The 25,842-nt window shown below is 35.2% G+C and overlaps 1 protein-coding gene across 2 annotated transcripts in view; it reads left to right on the top strand.

Moving 5' to 3' along the window:
• Nucleotides 1–24,822, top strand: part of LOC138315883 (uncharacterized) — a 31,199-nt gene extending 6,377 nt beyond the window's left edge. For both annotated transcript variants that reach the window (XM_069257200.1, XM_069257198.1), the window contains exons 3-13: nt 61–156; nt 2,786–2,911; nt 3,980–4,116; nt 4,434–4,556; nt 5,367–5,449; nt 5,778–5,815; nt 6,307–6,365; nt 7,384–7,764; nt 8,040–8,202; nt 22,303–22,433; nt 22,658–24,822. In XM_069257200.1, the coding sequence (XP_069113301.1) occupies nt 61–156; nt 2,786–2,911; nt 3,980–4,116; nt 4,434–4,556; nt 5,367–5,449; nt 5,778–5,815; nt 6,307–6,365; nt 7,384–7,764; nt 8,040–8,202; nt 22,303–22,433; nt 22,658–22,825 (1,505 nt within the window). In that variant the 3' untranslated portion in view covers nt 22,826–24,822. The remainder of the gene's footprint in view (nt 1–60; nt 157–2,785; nt 2,912–3,979; nt 4,117–4,433; nt 4,557–5,366; nt 5,450–5,777; nt 5,816–6,306; nt 6,366–7,383; nt 7,765–8,039; nt 8,203–22,302; nt 22,434–22,657) is intronic.
• The last annotated feature ends 1,020 nt before the right edge of the window (nt 24,823–25,842 follow it).

The raw sequence follows: 25,842 nt of genomic DNA, 5'->3' as shown, positions 1-25,842 counted from the left end.
ACGAATTGTTAAACATATTCTATATCAATGAGAAGTTTGATTTAAAATTTAAAACTCCAGTTGAAGCTATGTCACAGCCTGTGAGGAAAAGGGCCCCTCGTGGGAACAAGCTTGCAAGACCACCACCTCTGAAGACAAAACAGCCCAACTACGAAGGTTTGACTATAATTAGAGCGATATATCTTATTATAAATGTTAAAATTGTCAAGTTTACGATATATCTTATTATAAATGTTAAAATTGTCAAGTTTACTTTGACGGGTTATGATTGATAATTGTTTGATTTTTGGACCAACTCAGAAAGGTTTTATGAACTATATATACAGAGGATTCCGCTTATTTGAATAAGTCATGTTCCAGAAGAATATTCAAATAACTGGAGTATTCGAGTAGCCGGAGATGGCATTTTGCACCTCCGTTTGACCCCCCACATTCATGTGCACAGGCAAATAAATATCGTTTCTTTTACTTAATAAATACGTAAATTATTTACACTTGAAACGAACAACAAGTAATTATTTTCGAAAATTGAATTTGTGTCTGCAATTCTGAACCTAAATGATAAACAAATTTACGTACATTTGCCTGGCGAAATGAGCTTACAGTCGTGATTAAAACTTCAAAGTGCCGATCAACTAGCAGTGTTGTTTTGACACATATGTATGAATTCGAAAATGGCGGCGGGTGATGAAGCCATGCGTTCACTGGACCTAAATGTGTTTTGAGAATTCTTCCTATATTGTTGATTGATACGGTAAATAGCTTGATAACATTTCAGAAATTAATGCATATTCAAGTAGCAATGAAACAACATAGCAAGTATATTTTGTATCCATAATATTACATACGAAACTTGCGGTAGTCATTGCACGCCAACTTTGCATACTTTTATGTCTCGTTCAACGAGACGCTTGATACGCACACGTCTGGTGTAGTCATCAAGACTCTGGTTGAACGAGACTACTCATGAATGACGATTGTTGTAAGGAAGCATGGTTTCTCCAACCGATGGCGAACTAAGGTATGTTAAGTTAATAAACATATTTGAAAGTGCAAATGCTTTAAATAGATTTGAGTCAGTGATTATATTAAAGTAATGATCTACCGCTGCTGATGTAAATCGTAACAGCATTGAATACCTTTGCAGATTCATGCATAAAATAACAAGCCATTTGATAACGTTAATCTGTCACCATGATGATTTCTAGTAAAAGCGAAGTATCTTGAAACATATATCAGCGAATTTTGCTAAAAATGTATTGCAAAATTGAAAAATATTTTATTTCATTTTTAGAATTTCCCAAATATTTTATTAGCTCACCTGGCCCAAAGAACTCTATGACAAGTAGCGATTTAAAGGATTTACCTCTATTACCCCTATTGGGCCCCGCCCCTCCTGCCCCCGGGGAACCAGAGCCAAAATTTATACAATTTCTGTAGGAACCGGTGAGCTTATGTCATGGCGCGGCGTCCGTCGTCCGTCCGTCCGTCCGTCCGTCCGTCCGTCCGTCCGTCCGTCCGCGTCCGTCCGTCCGTCAACATTTCCTTTAAATCGCTACTAGTCATAGAGTTCTGCATGGATTGTAACCAAATTTGGCCACAAACATCCTTGGGGGAAGGGGAACAGAACTTGTATAAATTTTGGCTCTGACCCCCCAGGGGCAGGAGGGGCGGGGCCCAATAGGGGTAATAGGGGTAAATCCTTTAAATCGCTACTAGTCATAGAGTTCTACATGAATTGTAACCAAATTCACCCACAAACATCCTTGGGGGAAGGGGAACAGAACTTGTATAAATTTTGGCTCTGATCCCCCAGGGGCAGGAGGGGCGGGGCCCAATAGGGGAAATAGAGGTAAATCCTTTAAATCACTACTTGTCCTAGAGTTCTGAATGGAATGTAACCAAATTTGACCACAAACATCCTTTGGGGAAGGGGAACAGAAATTGTATAAATTTTGGCTCTGGTCCCCCGGGGGCAGGAGGGGCGGGGCCCAATAGGGGTAATAGAGGTAAATCCTTTAAATCGCTACTTGTCATAGAGTTCTGAATGGAATGTAACCAAATTTGGCCACAGACATCCTTTGGGGAAGGGGAACAGAACTTGTATAAATTTTGGCTCTGACCCCCCGGGGGCAGGAGGGGCGGGGCCCAATAGGGGAAATAGAGGTAAATCCTTTAAATCGCTACTAGTCATAGAGTTCTGCATGGATTGTAACCAAATTTGGCCACAAACATCCTTGGAAGAAGGGGAACAGAACTTGTATAAATTTTGGCGGGAGGGATGGGGCCCAATAGGGGATTTTGAGATTAATATTAATATTCCTTCAGAAAAGAAACAATGAACCTGTATTCAGAACATTACTTGGCATTACAAACCAGGTGAGCGATACAGGCCCTCCCAAATATTTTATTCGATTAACCGGAGGTCATGTAAAAGAAAATATTGGGACAGCAGAATTTTATACAAATACCCCGGGGTAACCAAAATATTCAAATAACCGTTATTCGATTATGTGGACTCCTCTGTACATGTACATAGACATATTGGTGTTCTGTGAATTCATCTGGGACTCCTTGCAAATGGATTAATCTAGGGCTCATCAGAAAGAAAGAAAAATTCTAGATATCAGGTGAAAATAAGCTTTAATTATTAACAACCATATCTCTATATATTGAAATAATAAAGCTTGATATTTGGACTTTCTTGTCACTGTTTATCATGATTATCATTGATTTTCTTTGAGAAACTTTATCATGTCTGTGTTGTCTATTTTGGTGTTGACAGCTCTAGAGATGGGATTGCTGAATTACATCGAGCGACTTGTTGATGACAGCCTGTCCTTACAATGTTCCCTCCAATTCCGAGACTTTATCACTAAAAATGGCGCCCAAATTGATGAAAAAAACAGAGGTACTTTTGACAAGTGCACATTGTTGATTGTTGACACGTCTACACTGTTGAGCATATTCACATATTATTTGAATTAATGTCATTGTTGCAATTATCAACTGAATATTACTTTAAAAAGGTGGAGTCTGAATTAAGAATCTGTGACAGACACAAAAAATAATTTGAAGATTAAAATGTTGAAACGTTTTGAACTATTGCATACTCAAGGATAGGGGAAAATATCTTTTAAATAACATGTTATATCAGTAACCATGCTGCTCATTGAATCTTTTATTATTCAATTGTTTATTTATTTATTATTCAATTTCAGTAATCGTGTTCTGATTGTCATCGCTCTGATCAGATAAATTTTAATTTGGTTTCAATGATTATAAATCACTTTAGAATTGCTTTCCATGTAAATTGTCATGGCTATCTGACATCCATAAACTGAACAGTAGTTACATAAATCACCATGACAACAGAACTGATTTTAGAATTATGGCCATTGTAACACTCAACTGTTGTAATACCCATGACAACTGATTAATTAACCAATATCACATTGGTGTTACTTTTCAATAGGCTGATGTCAATATGAAATTTATTCCCAAACTTATATATCCATAAGAGTATAATACTTGGCATATTAATAGTATTAATAATATTCTTTTGTTACATACCAAATTTGTTTTATTAATGTGTTGTTTAATCAACTTAATACATGTATGTAATTTAATTTGATTAGTTTCTGGCTAGGAAAGGGCTTATATAGGCCTAGCCTGTTGCCCAATCCTTTTGATTTATTCAATAAAATTGGTTGAAATGAAATGAAAATTTTAGAAATATGGCCATTGTAACACCCAACTGTTGTTTTGTATACCCATGACAACTGATTAATTAACCAATGGTACATTGGTGTTACTTTTCAATAGGCTGATGTGTATCTTACTATCATAGGTACCAACTTTTCATAATATTAAGTTTCTTTACCTTGTGAAAATTGCAATCTTTAGTTGGCTTTAAAAAAAAGTAAAATAGCTTAAAATGTGAAGATAATTTCTTTTCTCTAAAATGGTTTCTGTTTAGGCTTGATGGACAATTGCTTTGATTGTATCCAAGAAGCCATTACACGCAACACCTTGGACAGTGTGGTAGAAATCAACCTGAAAGACATCCTTCTCCTACGCAAAGAGAACTGGCAACATCCTATTGTACTGACCCAGGTACACAAATACTCATGGAATAAATAGTCACCACACCAGAATTTTTCATGAGTCTTGATATTAAATTATCTCCCCTTTGTTTGAAGCCTCTGTGTTTTAGGTGTTGTATGTCATCAATATGTCCATCAAAAGATTGATTACTCCCCTTATGTGAGTTTTGTGATAGTCCTATATAAAGGCCAGAAAACATGTTGTTTATGAATAAAAATTAAAAAAATTGTATGGTACATTGAATCGAGCCGAGTACCAGTGAGTTACGTAATTACAGAATTACATACATGTATATTATTATTTTTTGTATATATACATAATTTCAGACATCAAATATTACGTGGAAGGATATATCAAATAAGGCTAGGTCAAGTGATGTTAACTGTGACGATAAAGAGGGAAATAGGAACTCTACTAAAGGATGTACACATGTCATACAGACACAGCAAGTAAGTCATATACCAACTGAATATATAACGATTTGGAAGTTAGAACAATAATACATTTAAATACAGATCAAAAGTATAGCATCGTGCCCATTACCTCCTCTAACTCCACACAGCCCTGTTTTCTTCAGCCAACAATATTAGAGAGGCTGAACATGCTCTGTGTGCCTAGTCATCACTTCATACTCTTAATTTGGGAATTTTGCTCATTTCAGTATTCTATCCATTTCTTATCAAAGATCAAAATTGCAACTTGCAGGGGTTTTATTATCTTTCAGGAGAGGCGGTACAATTGCAATTTCAGGGGGTACTTTTCCATACCATCTGTATGCTATCTAATGTAATTAAGCCCAAATCAGGCGGTACCACAGCCAGGTTCAACCGGCAAAAAGTACCGGGTACCGCCTGATATTGAAACCCCTATGCAAGAATTCAATTTTAGATATTCACAAGCCAGTGATTTTTTTGCTCACTAATCTCAGGGCCTGCACCTCTTGGGATTTGGGAAAACACTACATTGTATCTTTCAAACATGTATATTTTTAGAGAATTTTTCTTCATATGATAGAATATTTACACAAAATTGTGAAAATACAGCAAAATAACTCTAGGGGACAGTGTCTTAATTAGGTCCCAACTGTACCTAAAAAAAATCACTACAAGCTATGAATAACATTTATAACTGTGATCTTTTACTGTCCTGTAATATGCATGTCTAATGGTAAAAACAGAATAGAGGTTTAATGTGTACGTGTAAAGTGACCCTGTAGTAAGTTGTAATTTCTGTTTACTCATTTTACTTCATGTTGACAGAGTACAGATTCTGGCTTTGGTGAAGATGAAGTGTTATGGGAATGTGAAGAGGATTTTCGCAAAGAGTTACAAGAAATTAATAGGTATGGATACCCAAATTATTGGATAAGATTCTTATCAGTTAATTATCTGTTTTCTCTGAACTTTATGTATTGAGGATCATTGAAGAATTTTGACTTTATTTTTAATGAAATTAATATCCTGTCAGATATTTGATTAGGTCATTTAAATAAAACCAATCATTTGACTAAAGTTGTGATATGGTATTGTGTTCTGTTCTTTTACTCTGTGTGTATTTTAAGTTTCAGTTTCTACATAAAACAGTAAAATACATGTAGTAAAATAGATTTATGAATACAAAATTTTACTTTGTGTTATGACAATAACTTGTTTCTGTTTCTTTAAAACTAGATTAGATGATATCCCTGAGGCAGAATGTGCAGACAAAGGTATTGTATTATTGTTACTTAGTTTCTGTTGATTATTTAGTAGTCATTAAGAAAATAATGGTTATTCCATATTAATCAATATTGTTATAATTGATGTGATATAAGGAAGAGTTTTAGTTACAGAATCTCCAACCACATGCTGTATTTAATTGGCTGCATGTAACTTCAATGAATAAAAGTTGTAAATTTCATTACTGTTGAGGAACTTTGAATGGAAATTATACATTTATGATAGAAGTGGTTAGTTTGTTGAACATCTTGGATATGTGTTTCAGCTCCATGTTAGTGAATTTAATTTGATCACAATAACATATCATTTGAAGTAAAAAAAAAAGAAGACATTTTTGTACTGTGTTAGATATATATTTATGGTTTGGTATGGTTCCATAATTTAACTTTTGAAAATGCTCATAATTTATAACTGAATTATTCCAAAGTAGGGATACATATTTTTTGCAATACTAATTTCTATTTGTTTTACATTACAACAGATATATCAGAGTTGCTTGCTGGAATAAGGATTATTGGGAAAAATTCAAGTCTTGTAGAGGTAATGTCCTCATTCTGAATTCATGGAATAGTAGGTGACCAGTATAGATAGCCTAGCTGCAATATTGTAACTGGAAAGACCTTTTGACAGATAATGTTGTCATCTTTAGAGCTACAATTGGTGCCTATTACTGCTAATGGAGCAAAGTAATGATCATGCAAATCATTATTAAAACATTTAGATGCATTTTATAGTACTTGTTTTATATCGCCTTCCTGCAAGGCAATAAAACTAAATCTTATAAAAGATAAAATTCACAGTAGTTTTTACATATACACAATAAAGGTATTATACGATGAGTCTACAAATTGTGGACTCTTGTGAGTGGTACGGTAGGTATTAAGAAGGGTTGTTATGTTTGTTTTAGACAAGAATGATATAAAATGCATGCATAGGCATAAAATAATTGGAAACCTGCAAAAAAGTACAGAAATTGCCCGAGTGATTTTCAGAGGCAGTGCTCCACTAGGATACATAGGGACCATTTTTTACAAAAAGGTATAATAGGCCGGGCATGTTTATATATTCGTTCTATATATAGTTATGCTGCATGTTAAGAGGTGACATTGGCCCTCCACCTTCTCACTGCATGTACAAGGCTGGTATGTTACAACTTTGTGAGGTTTTTCTCCTTTCATTCTGTCCTTTTCATGTACAAAGCCTGCCACATAGTTAAGGGGCCCTGGGTTTTAATAGAACAAATAAAGACAAATGAGTCCTAAGTTAGAAATATAATAGATTGGCAGTTATATTGTACAGTTTGAAATTTTCATGTTGTAGAAACCTTCATTGTTGTCATTGTTGTTTTAAACTGAACTTACGATATATACAATATTTTATACAAGATAATTTAAAAACTTGATACAAAGAAAGAAAGTACTTGCAAGTAGTTCATGTGATATAGTGTCAAGCAAGTATCCATTTGTTTATTTGTTAGATGTACTGAGGATACCCTCATACAATCCTTAACTGCAGCAATCCTGTTTGAATAACAGATTTCTCTTTTTTCTTTGAATAGGAGGCTGAACAGATTTTGCGTACACATTTCCAGAGCAAAAAATCTGAATCACCCCCTCCAGTGACTTCTCTAGAGAAAGTGGATGTCACTACATCTCCTGTTGATTATATGCCACCAGCACCACCAAAGGGAGGTAATTTCAACCTTCCAGATAACTGGTACCTACAGCCACCTCCTCCACCACCACCAACCTCAGCAGTGAAACCCAGCTTTCCTACATTCTGTGCAGATAACAAGCCTGTTTTACCTCCAAAGGGAGACAACTTAAACCTTCCCGACAAATGGTATCTGCAACCGGCACCTCCACCACCGCCGTCAGAACAGGAAAAGATCGGCCAAAATCCCATTAGAGTTAATAGACAGCTGTCTGAAGATATGCAGGTAAATCCTAAAATTAAATTGATTAAAAAATAACAGTAAATATTGTTCCCTTTGCTTCCTAGATGTTGTTTATCTCTATAAATTTGTTTAACCATATCACTTTATATTTTGGTTATCTCTGAAGAGGGAAGGGTTTTTACTTAAGGTGTTTGGCTTGTGCAGATTTAAATTAAAGCTGACATAATGTTAGTCACACCGGTTAATTCAATTTTAACCTTGACAACTTAGCTGTTGTTAAGTTTTTGAAGTGAAACTTGTGTTGAATGTTATTATAGAGGTGTGAACAGATAGTCATCAGACAGCCTATTGGAGCAGGTATCAGCCAGGACCAGCTAGAGAAAATCGAGAAAACAATGCCAAATGGCATATTTACAGCTAGAGGCAGAAGGACAATGTTCAGTCTTTATTGTAAGGCAATTGGGAAAACTTCCTTTCCAGGTAAGCAAAGTGACTTATGTTGACAAATTAAGAAAGTGCAGTACCTCATTTCAGTACCTACACACTGAGAAAGTTAAAATGATATAAATTATTACCTTTAAATTATTACATTATGGTGTATGAAGTAGTTTGGTAATGCCCATCAGAGAAAGGTTTTTGATTGGTACAAGAGACATTGTATATTTTGAATTGTAGCTTAATATTGTTCAAATTGTATTAATAGGTATTTTACCGTTGTTTTGGTCAGATATAGCATTGATAATGTTCCCCTCCTTTTGGTGGTAAGCTTTTGTCAGTGTCCTGGCACAGGGGCCTGGCACGATTTTTTTCAACTAACAGTATACATATATATATATTATAGTATCAAGGGTATGAACTCGGCGGTCGAGAAAAACGGACCTATTTTTTTAAAACCATGATTATTTTAATAAATGGGTTCTATACAACATTGACGGATATCTTACCTTAAAGAGAAATAATTTATCTTTCCATTGAATGCTTGATGAACAAAATTGGCCAAGCATTGAAGAAGTTATGGCTTGATGAATCGGGAAATTTACGAAAAATATGCCAGGTAGACATTTCCTTGTCCGGTTGAAATGTCGTCTCGGCTCTAATGGGCACCCTCAAAAACCAAGCCAAAATCACAAAATCTAAGTTTGTGGTGGTAAACAGTACCCATAACTGTGTTCATCCACAATCTCCTTTGGAGGCGTCATGACCCGTACTTTGTAGAAACTCCATTTAAACATCGTGTAGCTCACTTACTTTAACCGTCACCGCCATGTTCATTTGTTCTTCGGAACGCTTCTCGAGTTCACACATAAGCACAACATTACATAATTTGCATAATGAAGTCACGATATGTAAAGTCGAGAAGCATTCCGAGAGAAAAATGAACATGGCGCTGACGGTTAAAGTAAGTGAGCTACACGATGTAGTTTTAAATGGAGTTCCTATTAGAGTTGGGTACCTTTTAGACTGATGCATAATGCCTTTCGGGACTGATCGGTAAACAAGTGGCCAACCGGGCCGCTATCTTAGATTCATTGTTGAAGTTTGTTACCACTATCTCTTAGAAAGTACTATAGCGATCTGTCTCAAATTTTATATGTCATGTGTTTGAAAAAGTTTAAAAAGCAGAGAAAAAGACTCCATCTTCCATTGTCAGACATAGATCATTCTTTGGTGGGCGACAAGATCCCTCTGGGATCTCTTGTTTCCGTAACCATGGAAACATTGCTGAAAATATCATATTTTGTACCAGGTTCGTTTCCGGAGCATAACTCTAATACCAGAAGAGATATTTCCACGAAACTTCATAGACACATTGGTCTTATGGTCTAGTAGTGCCTTTTGCTATTTTAAGGTTTTCACTTTTTGTACTTTTTTCTGTAACCATGGAAACATTGCTGAAAATGGCAGATTTTTGTGCAAGAATAGTTTCCGGAGCACAACTCTAAAACCAGCAGAGATATTTCCATGAAACTTCATAGACACATTGTTTTTATGGTCTAGTAGTGCCTTTTGCTTTTTTTAGGTTTTCATTTTTTGCACTTTTTCCGTAACCATGGAAACATTGCTGAAAATATCATATTTTTGTACCAGGTTCGTTTCCGCAGCATAACTGGAAAACCGGTTGACATATATGCACGGAACTCCATAGGCACATTAGTCTTATGATCTAGTAGTGCCTATTGCTATTTTAAGGTTTTCACTTTTTGTACTTTTTTCTGTAACCATGGAAACATTGCTGAAAATGGCAGATTTTTGCGTAAGAATCGTTTCCGGAGCACAACTCTAAAACCAGCAGAGATATTTCCATGAAACTTCATAGATACATTGTTCTTATGGTCTAGTAGTGCCTTTTGCTATTTTTAGGTTTTCACTTTTCGTGCTTTTTTCTGTAACCATAGAAACATTGCTGAAAATATCATATTTTTGTAGCAGGTTCATTTCCGGAGCATAACTCTAAAACCAGCAGAGATATATCCACGAAACTTCATAGACACATTCTTTTTATGGTCTAGTTGTACCTTTTGCTATTTTTAGGTTTTCATTTTTTGCACCTTTTCCGTTACCATGGAAACATTGCTGAAAATATCATGGTAAATGGTAAATGTTACTTTGCAAAACTCCACCCATCTTTGTGTATATGGTCTAATATAAATGTCAAGGCTGTATACCTGATTCAACAATTGCAGCCCCGCTCTACTTGAATTAAACACCATCTTTCTTTAGCTCAACTTCCTTTTTCCTGGTTTTTCTCCACAATCAAACTTACTTCAGCTTTGATATCTCCATTGGCGGGGGATCTGAATGACTATGTCCTTGTTATATTTTATGTCGATCCAAAATCCAAGATGGCTGCCACAGATGATCCAAGATGGCTGCCACAGATGCCATCTTGAAAACACATTTTGAACTTCTTCTCAAGTTCTACCAGTGCAATTTAACTGAAACTTGAAACATGAAATGCGGCTGATATGATCTTTTCAAAGTATTGTTATATCTCTGGGTTATCCCCGATTGAAGATGGCTACCATGACACCATATCTAATTATTTTCCTATACAGCTATTGCCAAGATAGTCAGATGAACATTAAGGCCCTTGGGCCTCTTGTTTAAGTGCAAATTGTGTCCAAACATGGTAGACTTTGATAACATTTGTAGTTTTAACTGCAGATATGTTCAGCATCTCATGATCTAGCTGCAATATTGTAGCTCAAAAGACTTTAAGACAGAAAATAGTGTCGTCTTTAGAGCTACAATTGGTGCCTATTACTGCTAATGGAGCAAAGTAATGATTATACAAACCATTATAAAACGTTTCTTTGCATTCTATCGTACTTTTTTTTATATCGCTTACCTACTAGGGAATAAAACTGAACTACAGTCAAACCTGCTCTAACGACCGCCTGTATATAACGACCGCCTGTCTATAACAACCAGTTTTTAGACTCCCCATGCATTTTTACTATATAATGGCACTGTGCATAATGACCACCTGTCTAATGTGGCTAACGACCGGTCATTTTAGCCCCGTCAAAGTTGTATAACGACCGGTCGCTGAGATCGACTTTTCTAGTACCGAGTACAGTGTGTGTGTAGTAGCGTCCCTTCGACCTACTTCCGGTTATTAACTTCCTTAGTAGGCAAATTGGCAGCCATTATTGAAGCCCGAGCTATGAATTGTTTATACAGGACTGTATGGTTCATAACCTAGCGGTCGTAACATTTGAGGTACAAATATATCTGCCGACTTGAAGATGGAAGTTTTAACTACCGTTTATGCCTATCAAAGACTGAAATTATGTTTGGTCGCGAACGCCATGTGCATGAAAAGATCACTCGTAAAGCGTGATTTTGAAGCCATAACTAGGATGATACGGTAGGCAAAATAAAACATGCCGATTTATTTAATGTGTTCCGTTATTCATTGTCGATAATTAGCATTGTAATACTACTAAGAAATGGTCTGTACTTAACCTATTTCAAATTAGGCCTATAAATTTACGTTCGATTTCTTCATGATTATGGAGTCAGTCGGATTATCGCCCGATGTAAGCCGGGTATTCTCGATGTGTTTATAAAAAAATACGGTCCCATTACTTGGCAGAAATGCTACCGAAAGTTAATATGTGTACATGCATTGTGATTTTAATAGTTTGAAGCTATATATTGTGAGAAAATGCCTCCAAATCGGTCTTTCACGTCCCGAGATTAATCCGTCAAAACTGGTTACACGGCAACATTACATACGACTTAGCGGCGAGAAAGTGTTGTACAAAATATTACACGCATACATTTTCCGAAATTAATCTTGCACAGTTAATTCCAGGCCATGTCAAGTCAGTAATAAGGTGATTATTTTGTTCATAGCTGAAAAAATCTTCTACTAGTGTGTATCAAAACGAGTTGATTTTGTAATGATCGAAATTTCCGCTTGCATTTGAGAGCCCCATCCAAACATTAAAAAATAAAACGAACACAAATCACGAAAATATATATACACAATTAGTTTTTAAATAATGCATTTAATTAATATGTAAATATCCAATAGCAGGATTGTTTTGCATTAATATACTTGTGTTTTATTTACTGACTCGCTGGTTGGCACGAAAACCCCAACCTGTCTATAAAGGCAACCTGTCTATAGTGACCGTTTTTCTGTCTCCCCTTCAGTGGTCGTTATAGACAGGTTTGACTGTATATAAAATATCAAATTCTCATCGATTATTATTTTTTTAACATAATACATATGAAGGTCTTTCTGAAGGGAATTTATATGGCAAGTCCACAAGTTGTGAATTTGACATCTTGGGAGCGGTACGGTATACAGTCGAGACTGTCTGAGCGACCCCCTGTATGTAGCGACTCCTTGTCTTATGTGACCTTACTTGTGACCCCCCAACGTATTTTGCTATATAATGGGTCTGTTTTCAGCGACTCCCTGTCTTACGTGACAAGCGACCTTGTTTTTACAACCCAAACATCATAAAAAGTCTGTCTTGAGCGACTTTTCATTCGCCTGAGGCCATAATTATTATAGATAAAGAGGTGTGAACATCGAACTAAACATCGACTGTTGACTATTTTGATAAGAGTACATTACTGTGTAACCAGTTTTGACGGATCATGAAAGATTGTTTTTTTCCACAAAATTTTGCCTTAAACTATTAAAGAGGCTAGATATCATTCAGATATTTCTCAATACTAAACAATGGTAAACATTGACAATTAATAATGGAACACGTTAAGTAAATCGGCATGTTTTATTTTGCCTACCGTATCATCCTATGGCTTGGCGTGGGTGACTCTCTTCTTGTTTTGTACATGGCATTTACGATAAAACATAATTTCGTTCTTTGATATGAGTAAACAGTCATTATAGCTGCCATCCCAAAGTCAGAAACCCTATATTTTCTTCAAACGTTTCTCATAACACCAAAAAGTCTTATAAAAACAAATGCACACAACTTGGGCTTCTGTAATGGCCGCCATTTGGTAGCAGTGTACAGTAGATATGTAAAATTCAGCAAAATAAAGCCCAGGTTTTAAAATGTTACCTCTTCTGTACAGTAGTAATGGTTTTTACGCTTAAGGCTATAAGCCTTACAGCGTATTGGTATTGCCTCTACAACCGGAAATATCGGAAATACCCTTTCGACTACGACACCATCTAGCGTGAAAAAAAGTACTACAACTCGGGTCCAAAAAATCCGCTTTCTAAAGCAAATATGCTGTCATAGTGTTATTATGATTGCATGAAAAAAATGTGTAGTATTTCCTTAAGTGTTATAGTCTCAAAAATGTGTCCAAAGCTATAATATTGTCTATTAGGCCTAATAGAAAATAGTGAGAATAATTTGCATGAATGATAGCGATCGATGACCTAAGCTATATTCTCGCCAATCATTTGCATATAGGATGAACTTCTAGTTTAGATAACACTAATAAAGGAATTGACAGGATTTAAGTATGTATAAGTAGGGTTGGTATGGGTACTAAATTTTGTCATCGTGTTCCCGAATTTAAGTATCCGATCCGTACCTAGGTAGTCGACATGTATTTGTATGTGAACGTATTCCTATGTGAACGTATCAACTTCGTGAGTTAGCTTAGTGGTACAATTTACCGATGTTGTTTGGGGCGATCTTCAGATGGAGCAAATTTCAATGTAATCATAATGAAATGTGAGAGATTTATTCTCCAAAACTGCAAATGGCATTGGTATATCAATTTGATATGAATCGGTAACATCATACAATCGTTATGTAACAAGCTGACATAGCCCAGAATGTCTGTGACAGATGTTGTTTTACTGCACATGCGCAACAGGAAGTACAAAAGAGTGACGTAGTCTTCATTCGAATAGCCTCTGGTGTTATCATCTACAGCATACCGATAGTGAAAGTAAACATGTGCGCCATTCATGATCACTTCTCTGATCATAGGAAATAAGAATTGCAACAATGTTGCTTGTGAACATGTCGTTAGCAGATGAAGTGTCACCCTTTTTGAGTAAAACAGAACAAAAGAGTGCTATTTTGTACTTCTTGTTACTGAATTTTACGTTTACACAGACATCTATCACTCAGTATCAGTATGTTTCCTATTTTGACGGATGCCCGGCCGGGAAGGCCTTCACATGTTTCCTACATGTATTTTGACGGGTACCCGGGTACTTCCCCAACCTGACCCGTGTGACAATAATCAAAGTCTACAACATTCCATTTGTTTTTGGACACTGAAACAGCAAAAATCGTAATTGTTCATTTCTTTTTGCTTATACCTGTCTACAGTAAATAAATTACACATGAAGTGAACTTACGTGTCTCTGTGTATTTCTGCTAACATGTGATATAGATGTTTTATTTTATTACAAGAACAAGAGCATTACTTTAATTTTTAGAGCAGTTTCCTTTTCAAAGTCGAAGTTGACAAAAATTAACTGCTAGCATTATTTTCTAATTTTATGACATACGATTAATGCATTTAAGTCAGTAGGTGTAACAGATTTAATTTGCCAAATTGTCCATATGGATATTGTGGTAATGGAGTGTCACATCACAAAACAAAACGGTATGTAGGATTTTGTATAGTGTGTAACATACATGACAATGAATTAGCATATTGATGTAATCAATATATAGCTACTGTTGTAGCGGAAAAGATATCACCTTCTGACTGACTTTCAGTCAAAAGGTGATATCTTTGCCGCTACAACAGTAGCTAATCAATATAGAGATACAATCATGCATACACAATACATTTGTACATGTATATATGTACATAATATACATGTGTATATATGAAGTTTAAGAGACAAGTGTAATAAGGCTAGATTTTATTAAGACTATTATTATATATGATTTAAAAACTGGAAACATGAGCTTAAAATATTGATGAAAATTAAAAATAAGAAGATTGAAAAATGAGATGCTTATATATTAACTCAAATTACTTGTATACAAGATTCCACAACTGACTTGAACTTAACAAAATTCTTGTTTAAGTTAATGTTAGAGGACTCTATAACTTTTTATTGAAATTATTGCATATTTTGTTAAATTCTAAAATAACAGGACCCAATATTTGCTAGTCATCCACAGCAGACTTAAAATGTTGAAGAATTGAGATTATCAAGAAGCAGTGAAATAATACCCGGCATATATTAACTAGCTGCAATGGCAGATATATAAAGCCCTAGACAACTTTGTTGTCAGATCTAGGGTTACATATTCTATCCAATTGACCGTAGTGTTGCAAAACATCTAATGAAGAACATGACATAATTAGTGGACTGCAGGTTTCAAGTAAATTTGCAATTGAACAGATTTACGGTATGTGAAAACATATGAAAATGCATACATACATTACGATACCTAAAAATAAAAATTGAACATTGGATTATCTCCCTTGGTTAATGTCAGACGAACGTTTGTAACAAAATTGTGGAATCACAAGAAGAGCAAAACACTAAACTTGTGTCAGTGCCTGTGACCTATAAGCCCACTTGCTGGTCTTATTAAGTTTCAGTCTATAAAACTCGCGTCTATTGTAGCGAGTGTAAGCAAAAAATAAAATTTTCCAGAAATACAACCAACCTAACAACACATTTACAACAACACCACGACATTCGATGTGTCTATTAAAATATCTTGATACGTATCGTATCGTGAACCCTGTATCATGATATGTACTGCATTGTCAGATACCTTGCGATACACAGCACTAACCTATAGTCATCATGCACCTTCCGTCGTCGTGCATAAATTTTTCACTCAAACGACTTCTCAATATCAGAAAGGCCCAGGGTACTGATATACAGCATGCTAAGAAGAAGGGCTATCAAGTTTGTTCAAATGATTTACCTTGATCTACATTCAAAGTCACAGGGGTAAAAAAGTAAAAAAAGGTTAGAAAGCTTTAAAGATATGATGGGATGAAAGGCTTCCAAGTTTGTTCAAATGAATGACCTTGGTCGCCATTTAAGGTCACAGGGGTCAAAAAGTCTTAAAAAAAATTATAACATCTTGCAAATAGCTAAGAGGCCCAGAGAACTGATATTGGGCCAGTGACATGCTAGGATGAAAGGCTACAACGTTCAATGACCTTGACTGCCATTTTAGGTCACAGGAACCAAATAGGCATACCTGGTAAATATTTAAAACGACTTGTTGTGAATAACTAAGAGGCCTAGAGACCTGATATTTGGTCTCTGACATGCTTGGATGAAGGGCTATCAAGTTTGTTCAAATGAATGACCTTGACCTTCATTCAAGGTCAAATAATCAAATTAAAGAGTTCTTTTTATTGCCTTAATTATTTGCCATTACTATTTTTTAAATGTTTTATTGTGCCAATAGTCAGATGATCATTACGACCCATGATCCTTTTGTTATAACTTGCATTTAATTTCCTGTCTTGATAACTCTGCCTTTCCTTCTGTAGTTGATCTATACCACTGAGTTCATCCAGAAAGTTTTACATGTAAATTTTAGATATTGCATATAGTTCATTATCAATGCTATTTGTAAACAACATTTAAGATAAAAGCCATGAAACTTGTGAAAAGCAATATCATTATCTGTTATCATACACCATATAGGGATAGACATGTGTCAGATTTTACTTCGTTCTTTAATTGAGTCTTAAGGTAAAGTTAGCTTGTTTCCCTTGTTGTCATTTTCTAGCAAATAGCTTTTAGCTGTATATATCTCCATGATCTCAAGATCAATAATCAAATAATGTTAATTAAACTTTTACTTCTCTCTGGGGAGATTATTTGGATAGGAACACATTTTTTAAGTTGTAGGTTCCAGTGATTTTCATTATTGCTACCATCCTATTATAATTGGTTGCTTTGCCTGCCATGTTGTTGGGATTTCACATTTTTATAAGTAGTCTGTTCACTTTGATTGGCTGGCCCAAATGATTTACGTGTGTTCTTTGTTTGATTAATTAACGTCCTAATAACAGCTATGGTCGTGTAAGGAAGGCCTCCCATGTATGTGATGTGTTGCGTGTATTATGTGCGAGGTGCATGTTTTGGGAGACTGCAGTATATTCATGTTGTGTCTTCTTGTATAGTGGATCTGTTGCCCTTTTTATAGTGCTATATCGCTGAAGCATGCAACTGAAGACACCAAGCAACACACCCCACCCGGTCACATTATACTGACAACGGGCGAACCAGTCGTCCCACTCCCCGTATGCTGAATGCTAAGCAGGAGCAGAAACTACCACTTTTATAGACTTTGGTCTGTCTCGGCCAGGGGACAGAACCCAGAGCCTTCCTCACAGGGGCGAACACTCATCTCAAGGCCAAAAGTGAGGCGGTGCCAAGGGAGGCATTAGGAAAGATAAAGTAAGATAGGAAGAATAGAATTCAGTTGCCTTTTACGATCATGCAATAGGGGCAGCAGGTACAATTCTAACGCCCTACCTGCAGGGCAAACAAAAAATTGGTTACTTGTTGTTGAAGATTTCATGTGTGTAAGGGGTACCAGTGGGGAAATCATTGCAAACAAATTATTATTAGATAAACCCAGAGAAGTCTGAATGTTTTTTCTGGACATTATTCTTAGAAATCATACAAGGCGTCGCTACACGTACTGAATAGAAACATTGCCGGGAGCGCGTGGAGCATCTAGATATAGCCTAACTGATACTGTACGCTAGATGGTCATGACCTACTTGTAAAAACTATCCGTACATGGGAGATGCTGAAACAAAGTTAGGCTTTACTTAGGGATATTTGTGGAACTGTATGCGCTAAAGTAAAGTACAGTTTTAACTGAAAAGTTATGCTTGTATACTATGTATTTCACCAACTTGTCCAAGTACATGTAAATGTATATCAGTATAGTGTATATTTGACGGAAAACTTGTTAGCATAAGGAAAAGGCCCTCTTCACCTTATGAACGACTTTATTGAAATAAATAAAAGGTTAAGTTTCATATCGCAGGACGTATTATGTTCCTGGCATCGTCATAATTACAATTGTTTAGTTGACCATTTCTGCTCCACACGGCAAAACTTCAATTTATTATGTTATAAATGTTATAAAAATATTTATAATTTTTTTTGTTTCGGAAAGGTAGCCTAGTGGCCCTTTCATGAATATCATGAAGTTGATAATCTTTTGCATTGAATTTGAAAGCATTTGAATTATCATTATTCAAAAATGAGAAAAAGAACTATGGCAGCTACCCTAGGTAACTGTGAAAAGAACAATTTGTCAAGCTTTCCTATCATTGCTTCCTAATAAACAATACTGTATGGTAGCCTTCTTAGCTTTTTGGGAAGCTAACATTTGTTTTTTATGTCTACTCTTGTGAATACCTGCAAATTAACTTTCTTCACTTGCCTTAAAGTCCCATTATGCTTTCACCAAACTTTGCTAAAATATACATTAACATTCCTTATGAAAGGTTCTTCATTTGGTTTCTTTACAATGAAGATAATTACGCAATAATCAATTAGTAAAGAATTCTTAAAATAGAACGGGTTGATTTGCATAGTTAAAAATACCTCGTGTATACGTATGTGTTCGATACCCGGATATAGTAAACAAAACACGCATGGCCGAGACAGAGGGCAGTTTTGAGGAAACGGTGAGCAATACAATGTTCTATAATTGTTTAGTATATGATACATATTAGATTCCACAGATTATAAATGTGTCCTGTCAAAGGTTACATATAGTTTATATAAAGCTTAATACAAAATACGTATTAATCGAAAAATAGTGGATGTAAATAGTGAAATGCATACATGGGGCACCATATGGGGTATTTTATCGTACAAATATAAACACGTGGCCGTGTCATTTTTGGTGATGATCGGTTGATTTTCTTTCCTCTCGTGTAATAATTTGAGATAAATACAGTATTAATCCAAAACTATATATAGATAAATAAATACCATGATGCTACTAATCTATTCATAATTTGAGAGTAAGGAGAGCACAGTATATCTAAATACTTAGAACATACGTAAAGAGGTGGACTAATAGCTTACTATATACATGTATTATAACTGCTTTCTATTTATTCTTTGGGTATTTTAGAACGATATTCGTCTATGAAATATGTGATAGTACATGCATGTACATATAGATGAAAGATCACTGGAATCGACGCTAGTCGAGATACATCAATCTGTATGTTGTATCTATATACCGATACCTGTCGAGATTTCATTTCTATATAATTAACTGCTGATTAAATGTTTTTCGATTACGTTTCGTGTATTTAGAAAAGGATTATATACATCAAGTAGTGATTACCAGGTGCATGAGTCCTAATTATCGTATGGGCATTTTTAAATATAGGCCTACAATTTTATGTACACGGAGCAAATTAAACTAATCAAAGACTCGCATTTATATTAGTACAAACGTCAGTATTAGAGTGAACTAAGGGGATATAAATATTGTCAGACTATTGGAGTTTCATCATTAAAAAGACACAACATATATTATCTTGACCCTTGATACTACCTGGTGGACTATCATTTGCCGTCGGTACGTAATTCTTATATGTACGTAGTAAAAAGGAAAAGGAAATTGAAACTGAAATTTCTCTAATTTCACGAGTGTGCATTCCATTTTACGCTGAACGTGAATTATGTTTATTAGCATTCAGCCCATTTGTTTTCATAGGAAAAGTTCGATTTGTATAAAATATGTGAGAAAAAATAAGTTCGTGATGCCTGCTAGGACTTTACCAGTCTTATTTAAACGGATATTTTCCCCATTTTCTCTGCTTTTAATGAAGGACTGATCCAGGTTTTCTTTAGCTGTTTTGGTATACTTTTCCATCAGATCTTCTTCACTTGATGAACTGTATAGAAATCATTAACGGACTGTTTTTATACTCCATTTTTAATTAGTACTATTCAATCAAACCAAACTATTCTACATTTTGTACATGCATTCCTTTTCCTGTCCCGTGCATGCAATGAATTATGAGATAAAATGAATCACATTGGCCTACATATGTGGTTCATGCACTGGTGTTTGGCTCTATAGACATTTTTTCTCTCTTTATATATTGACACAGTATTACATATACATTTGTACATGTATATATCATATATAAAGAAAAAAAAGTCTATAGAGCCAAACACCTGTGGTTCATATACATGTATCTTTACATGTAGCATAAACATATATTATGTATATATGTTTTTGCATGTAGTAATTACAAAGTTCATAATAATGATCTTATGCTATAATGTGGATTGTACTCAGTTAGTAATTCATGATCATGATCACTTGTCATTGATATATCCGATAATGCCGATATCGTCGTTGTCTCAAACACTGGTCTAAGTTTCATGTACATGTTCGCGATCGGTCTGCGATGGAGTAGAACATGTAGGTTTTCCAGACTTCGTATGTATGTATGTATATCTATATAGCAGGTAACGACATGGCGTGTTTGTGTTTACTTTCATTTGTTTACGAGTTTGGCGAGTCATCCCGTGGGAGGCCTCATCAGGTAACACAAACGTACGTGTGTTCGGTTTCGATGTACACAAACGTGTGTTCGGTTTCCATGTACATTTCAACAAAGCTAGATTAGACCCTATAGGCATCTATAAATCTTTATTACAAAATACATAAGATCAGCAAATACCATTGCAATTATAATTTTGTTAATTGCTTGCTTTCCATTCAAGAACAAACACTTTTTGAATAGTTTTAGCCTAGTTTTATATAGAAACTACATGTAAATACATGCATGTACAACATGTATTTGTAGGTCCACGCGTGGAATGCGTGGGATCGTAACGTGCAGTCGATCGCGATCGAGCAATGCAACTTGACCGCTAAATTGTCGTTGTCTGAAGGAACGTGCAAGTGTTGATGAACGGACCCATGTGTGTTCGCTGACACGTATTTGGCGAGTCTTCAGTGCGTTCGCCATGCACGATGTTGAAGTTTGTTAGGGAAATTCCACTTTTTTGTGCCTACGCATGCGTACTAGATTGTTTTGGCTCTGGGGCGGAACTACGAATTTCCCCCTCTCCGAAGAGGGGTTTTCTATTGTTTTTTAAAAACATGAAAATGTTGGGCATTTTTTATTAGCAGATATTTTCATAAGGATATATGCTCTACTATTCAGCAAAGTTTGGTACTTTATGACGATATTTTTTTCACCCCAAAACATAATGGGGCTTTAAGCTCTCGGTACTTTCAGTACTTTGATTTAATTTACACAACATCTTGCGTGTAAATTAATTTACACAACATCTTGCGTGTAAAAATCAGGAAGGAGACGGAATCCGGAGCAACTCGAAACTCTCCTATTGTTTTGCAATGGTTGTTATCGGACAAGTGTGATTTTTGTAAAAAAAAAATTCAAGCCTGGAAAACCATGGCACACAAATATTTTTTTTTTATTTGCAAAAAAATGAGATTTTTAACTCAAAATTACACCCCCTCTAGATAATTATTTTTTCTTGAACAAAGTTTAAAACCAAACATCAATGTATGTCTGCTTGTAATTTATAACTAGATCTAAATGAGTTTTGTTTTTTTAAAAATTAAATAATTTTTTCATTTTTGTTTTATTTTTTTTAATTATTATTTTTGATTGATTTTTTTTTTATTATTATTTTTCATTTATTTTTTTAAAAAATCAGGTAATTGATATATTTATAATGAAGAAAAATTTTACAGACAATTAAAGACAGATTTTTGTACAGTGATGTTGCGGATGAACTTGGACTGCTTTAAGTGACTCCCTGTCTTATGTGACTTTTTTGTGATGGTCCCTTGGAAAGTCACATAAGACAGTCTCGACTGTATATTAAGAATGGTAGTTATGTTTGTTTTAGACAAAAATAATATGTTAATGCATGTATACGCTTAAGATAATTGGAAACCTACAAAAAGTATAGAAAACTGTGCCCCAGTGATTTTCGGAGGCAGTGCTCCACTACGACACATAGGGACCGATTCGTACTCGGCCGAAAGGTATAGTAGGCCGGGTACGTATATTAGTACTACTCATGATCTGGCACTTCACCTTTTGATTTTTTGTGCTCTGTACAAGAAATAAGAAGTAAGTTTTTGTTCACAGATGCAGAGCGTGCAAGTTATAAATACACTAGAGAAGAACTAATAGCCTGTAGTGATAGTATCTATGCCAAGGAGCCTCCGGCAGAATGGTCTTACCTGGAGAAAATCTATCCTCATGTTTGTCTGAAGCAGGTTTGTCAGCAATTTGGATAAATTCTTTGCATGTATATATGAGGAGTTTTAAACTGAAATTTCAAGGACTAATTTGCAATTTGAATTAATAGAAAATCCTGAGAATAGTTTATAGTACAGATATAGAAATAATTCCATCAACTCAAAATTATTTTGCAGGAAACATGTTATCTGTTCACTATCAGGTATTAGTGAATGGTGGGTTTTTTTCTATATTTTTCCAGGTGACATCCTATTTTGACAGAAAACTTTACTCGAGTGGGGGGCAGGCTAGTAAAGGCTTTCAGACTGGCAAAGGCTTTCCATCCGTTATGTGGCAGAGTCTGGCCCAGATGAAACGTAATGCGGTGCCAGACCATGCTGTAATACAGGAAGAGACATGTGCATGGTAGAGATCAACAAACCTACAATAGATGTCCCTTGATTCCTGACCATGCTGTAGAAGAGACGACTATCACGTTAGAATTAATTTTTCATCCCAAAAAGCAAAGTACATGTTAAAAGAACAATACTAAGTCACTGTAAAGTAAGCATGGAGTGAAGATTCTGTTGATCAGAGTTCTATTCTAGTGCTGTTCGAAGATTTTAAGGTAAACAAACTCGCTAGGTATACATGTTAGTCTGTTTTTGGAGAATAGTGTCAGCCATTCTTCTGTGAATAATAGTAGAATGTGTTTGAATACATCAGGAACTAGTGCTATGGTAATGTTTCTATGTTAACAATATGATTAAACCAACTCTTGTTTTAATCCAAACAAAACCTGTTCAAATATTACACTGCTGTTTTATCCACTGAGCTGGTCTTGGTGGAAATAATTTTGTTGAACAATGTGTGAAATTTCGAAGTTGTGAAACCAACGGAAAAGTTGTGATATGAACAAAGAAAGATTATATGTAATGCTTCTAGTCTAGTGCTACAAATACTGTTAAACAATGTTTGTGCCATTTAGTAATGATTTGGTCCTCAGTGAAGGCCATCTCTGTATTTGAAATTGTTGGACAATGTTGGACTATGTTAAACAAGGAATTTGCCATAATGGAATTATTGTGATGATAGGCATGAACATAGTCTGTATCCCAAAAGTATGAGTTGTAGATGTGTTATTTTATAAAATTCATATAATGAGTATTTTGAGTTCAGAATTCGAGAAGAACACAATTATAATCAAAAATATCAAAAATAAAGACACCTATGTCTAAAATTTACTTAGATATCCTTAATTACAATGGAAATGTTTGGCTAAGTAATATCATACATAAGAGTAATGATTTAATAGCATACTAGACATTACCTATATACCGATATATGTACACTTACCATACAATACTTATTACCGCTTCATCAACTTGAAAATGTTAATTGTCCTTGATATGTAAATCCAATAGCCAATTTAGTGGCAAAATACTGGCAATATTTTTCTAACTTGTGCTCTGTTTGATGTTTTGTTTATTTTCTTCTGTTTAACTAGTTTTACATTAATATAAAAGAAATAACCTGGTCTTCCACAGTATATATAATTATAAATATTAAACCAATGTGTTCAAATCAATACTTTTTTTTCTGTCATTGAAGCATTTTTTTTTAAATTTTTTTTTCCATTTCAATATATAGAGCATTATGGTACGTGGAGTTTTTGTATTAACATAAAAAATTCAATCCATAAACTACCGTTAAATGCAACCTGTTTAATGTTTCATAAGAGCTTGATTTCCATTGTTTCATTTTTATCGCCTAAATGTACTTTATAATGTGTGATATTTGAAAATGATTGTATTTGCACATATATACATAATGTGATAATTGGCCAGATTTTGGTCTCAGTCCAGTCCTTCTCCTTGTGATGACAGTACATATCAGGGCATAATTTAAACCACTATAAATAAAACACCTAATATTGTTTTTTTTTTTTTAAACTTGCTTTTGTACACAAACTTAAATGAAAATGAATGTGTTTAATTTTGATGTCTTGTTAATAATTTTTGTGTGTTGAGTTTCAAGATCTTTCTTTATCCAACATAAACTTATTTGTGTTATGCGTATATTATCTGTCTAGTCTCTATTTTTTCTGACTGTGTAAATATTATATCCTGTGTATCACTATGATGGTCTACACCTTATCGTGTTATTTGGTAATGAGCTTCCCTTGGCATTACTCCTTTAAACGTATACATTTTGCCAAACTCACTCAAAATACTTCTGATTACATTGTTATTCAGTTGTGTAAAATTATACAAGTTTTTACGGTAGGTTTAGAAAATTTCAAAAATGCATTCCAGTTTCCACCAATTTACTTTACTGAAAGAATGATATACTCAAAATGTACAGTGTTATTCTTCTAAACAGACATGTGTTTATAGCTATGTAAAACTACCAGAGTAGGCTGGTTGTTCGTTTGTAAAAATAACCATGCCTCTCTTGTGGTAATGTGTTTATTTTGTACTGATACTGAAACCATACTGAATTAGGTGGTCTTATAAGCCTTTTAATAGTAAACAACATTACTAAAACATATTCATAATAAGCAATATTTCCACTAAACTAGTCATTTATTGTTAATACTTTTGCCATTTTATCATTTTAATGTATCAGTTTAATACCAAAAGCAATACAGTGTAAGCTAAACCAACTGAATGTATAGCGGACAATAGGAGGTAACAAAGGGGTGAAGAGGTGGGATGGGCGCATATGATAGTATTCCTCCCTTGTGTCCACTTAACTGGGTATTGGTAGTATAATGGACACAAGAAAGGAATATTAATTTTGATGAGTTGGGGGTGGGATGGGCACAGAAAAGTTAACTAAACTATCTGAATTGTATCTTCAGAGGATAAATATTTAGAAGTTAGGGATGGAATCGGCATGTGGAATTTAAAGTATAGTAGTGGTGAGAGATACAGATGGGGGAGGGGTACATGAGGTTAGAAGTATATAGCAGTGGTGAGAGTGACTGATGTGGGGATGGGCCTCATTGGGTTTGAAGTTTTTTGTAGTGGTGAGATTTCTGAGTGGAGGAAGGGGGTACACTGGGTTAGAAGTGTTTAGTAGTGGTGAGAGTTACAGATGGGGGGGGAGGGGGCACACTGGGTTAGAAGTGTTAAGTAGTGTTGAGAGTTACAGATGGGTGAGGGGGCACATTGGGTTAGAAGTATTTTGTAGTGGAGAGAGTTACAGATGGGTGAGGGGGCACATTGGGTTAGAAGTATTTTGTAGTGGTGAGATTTATGAGTGGAGGAAGGGGGCACACTGGGTTAGAAGTGTTTAGTAGTGGTGAGAGTTACAAATGGGGGAGGGGGGAGAGGGACATGGGGTAAGAAGTATATAGTAGAGGTGAGAGTTACAGATGGGGGGGGGGCTCATTGGGTTAGAAGTATTTTGTAGTAGTGAGAGTTACGGATGGGGGGAGGGGGC

This window comes from Argopecten irradians, chromosome 2 (genome assembly GCF_041381155.1).
Source record: "Argopecten irradians isolate NY chromosome 2, Ai_NY, whole genome shotgun sequence".
Taxonomy (NCBI): domain Eukaryota; kingdom Metazoa; phylum Mollusca; class Bivalvia; order Pectinida; family Pectinidae; genus Argopecten; species Argopecten irradians.
This window is presented reverse-complemented; position numbering and strand designations above follow the sequence as displayed.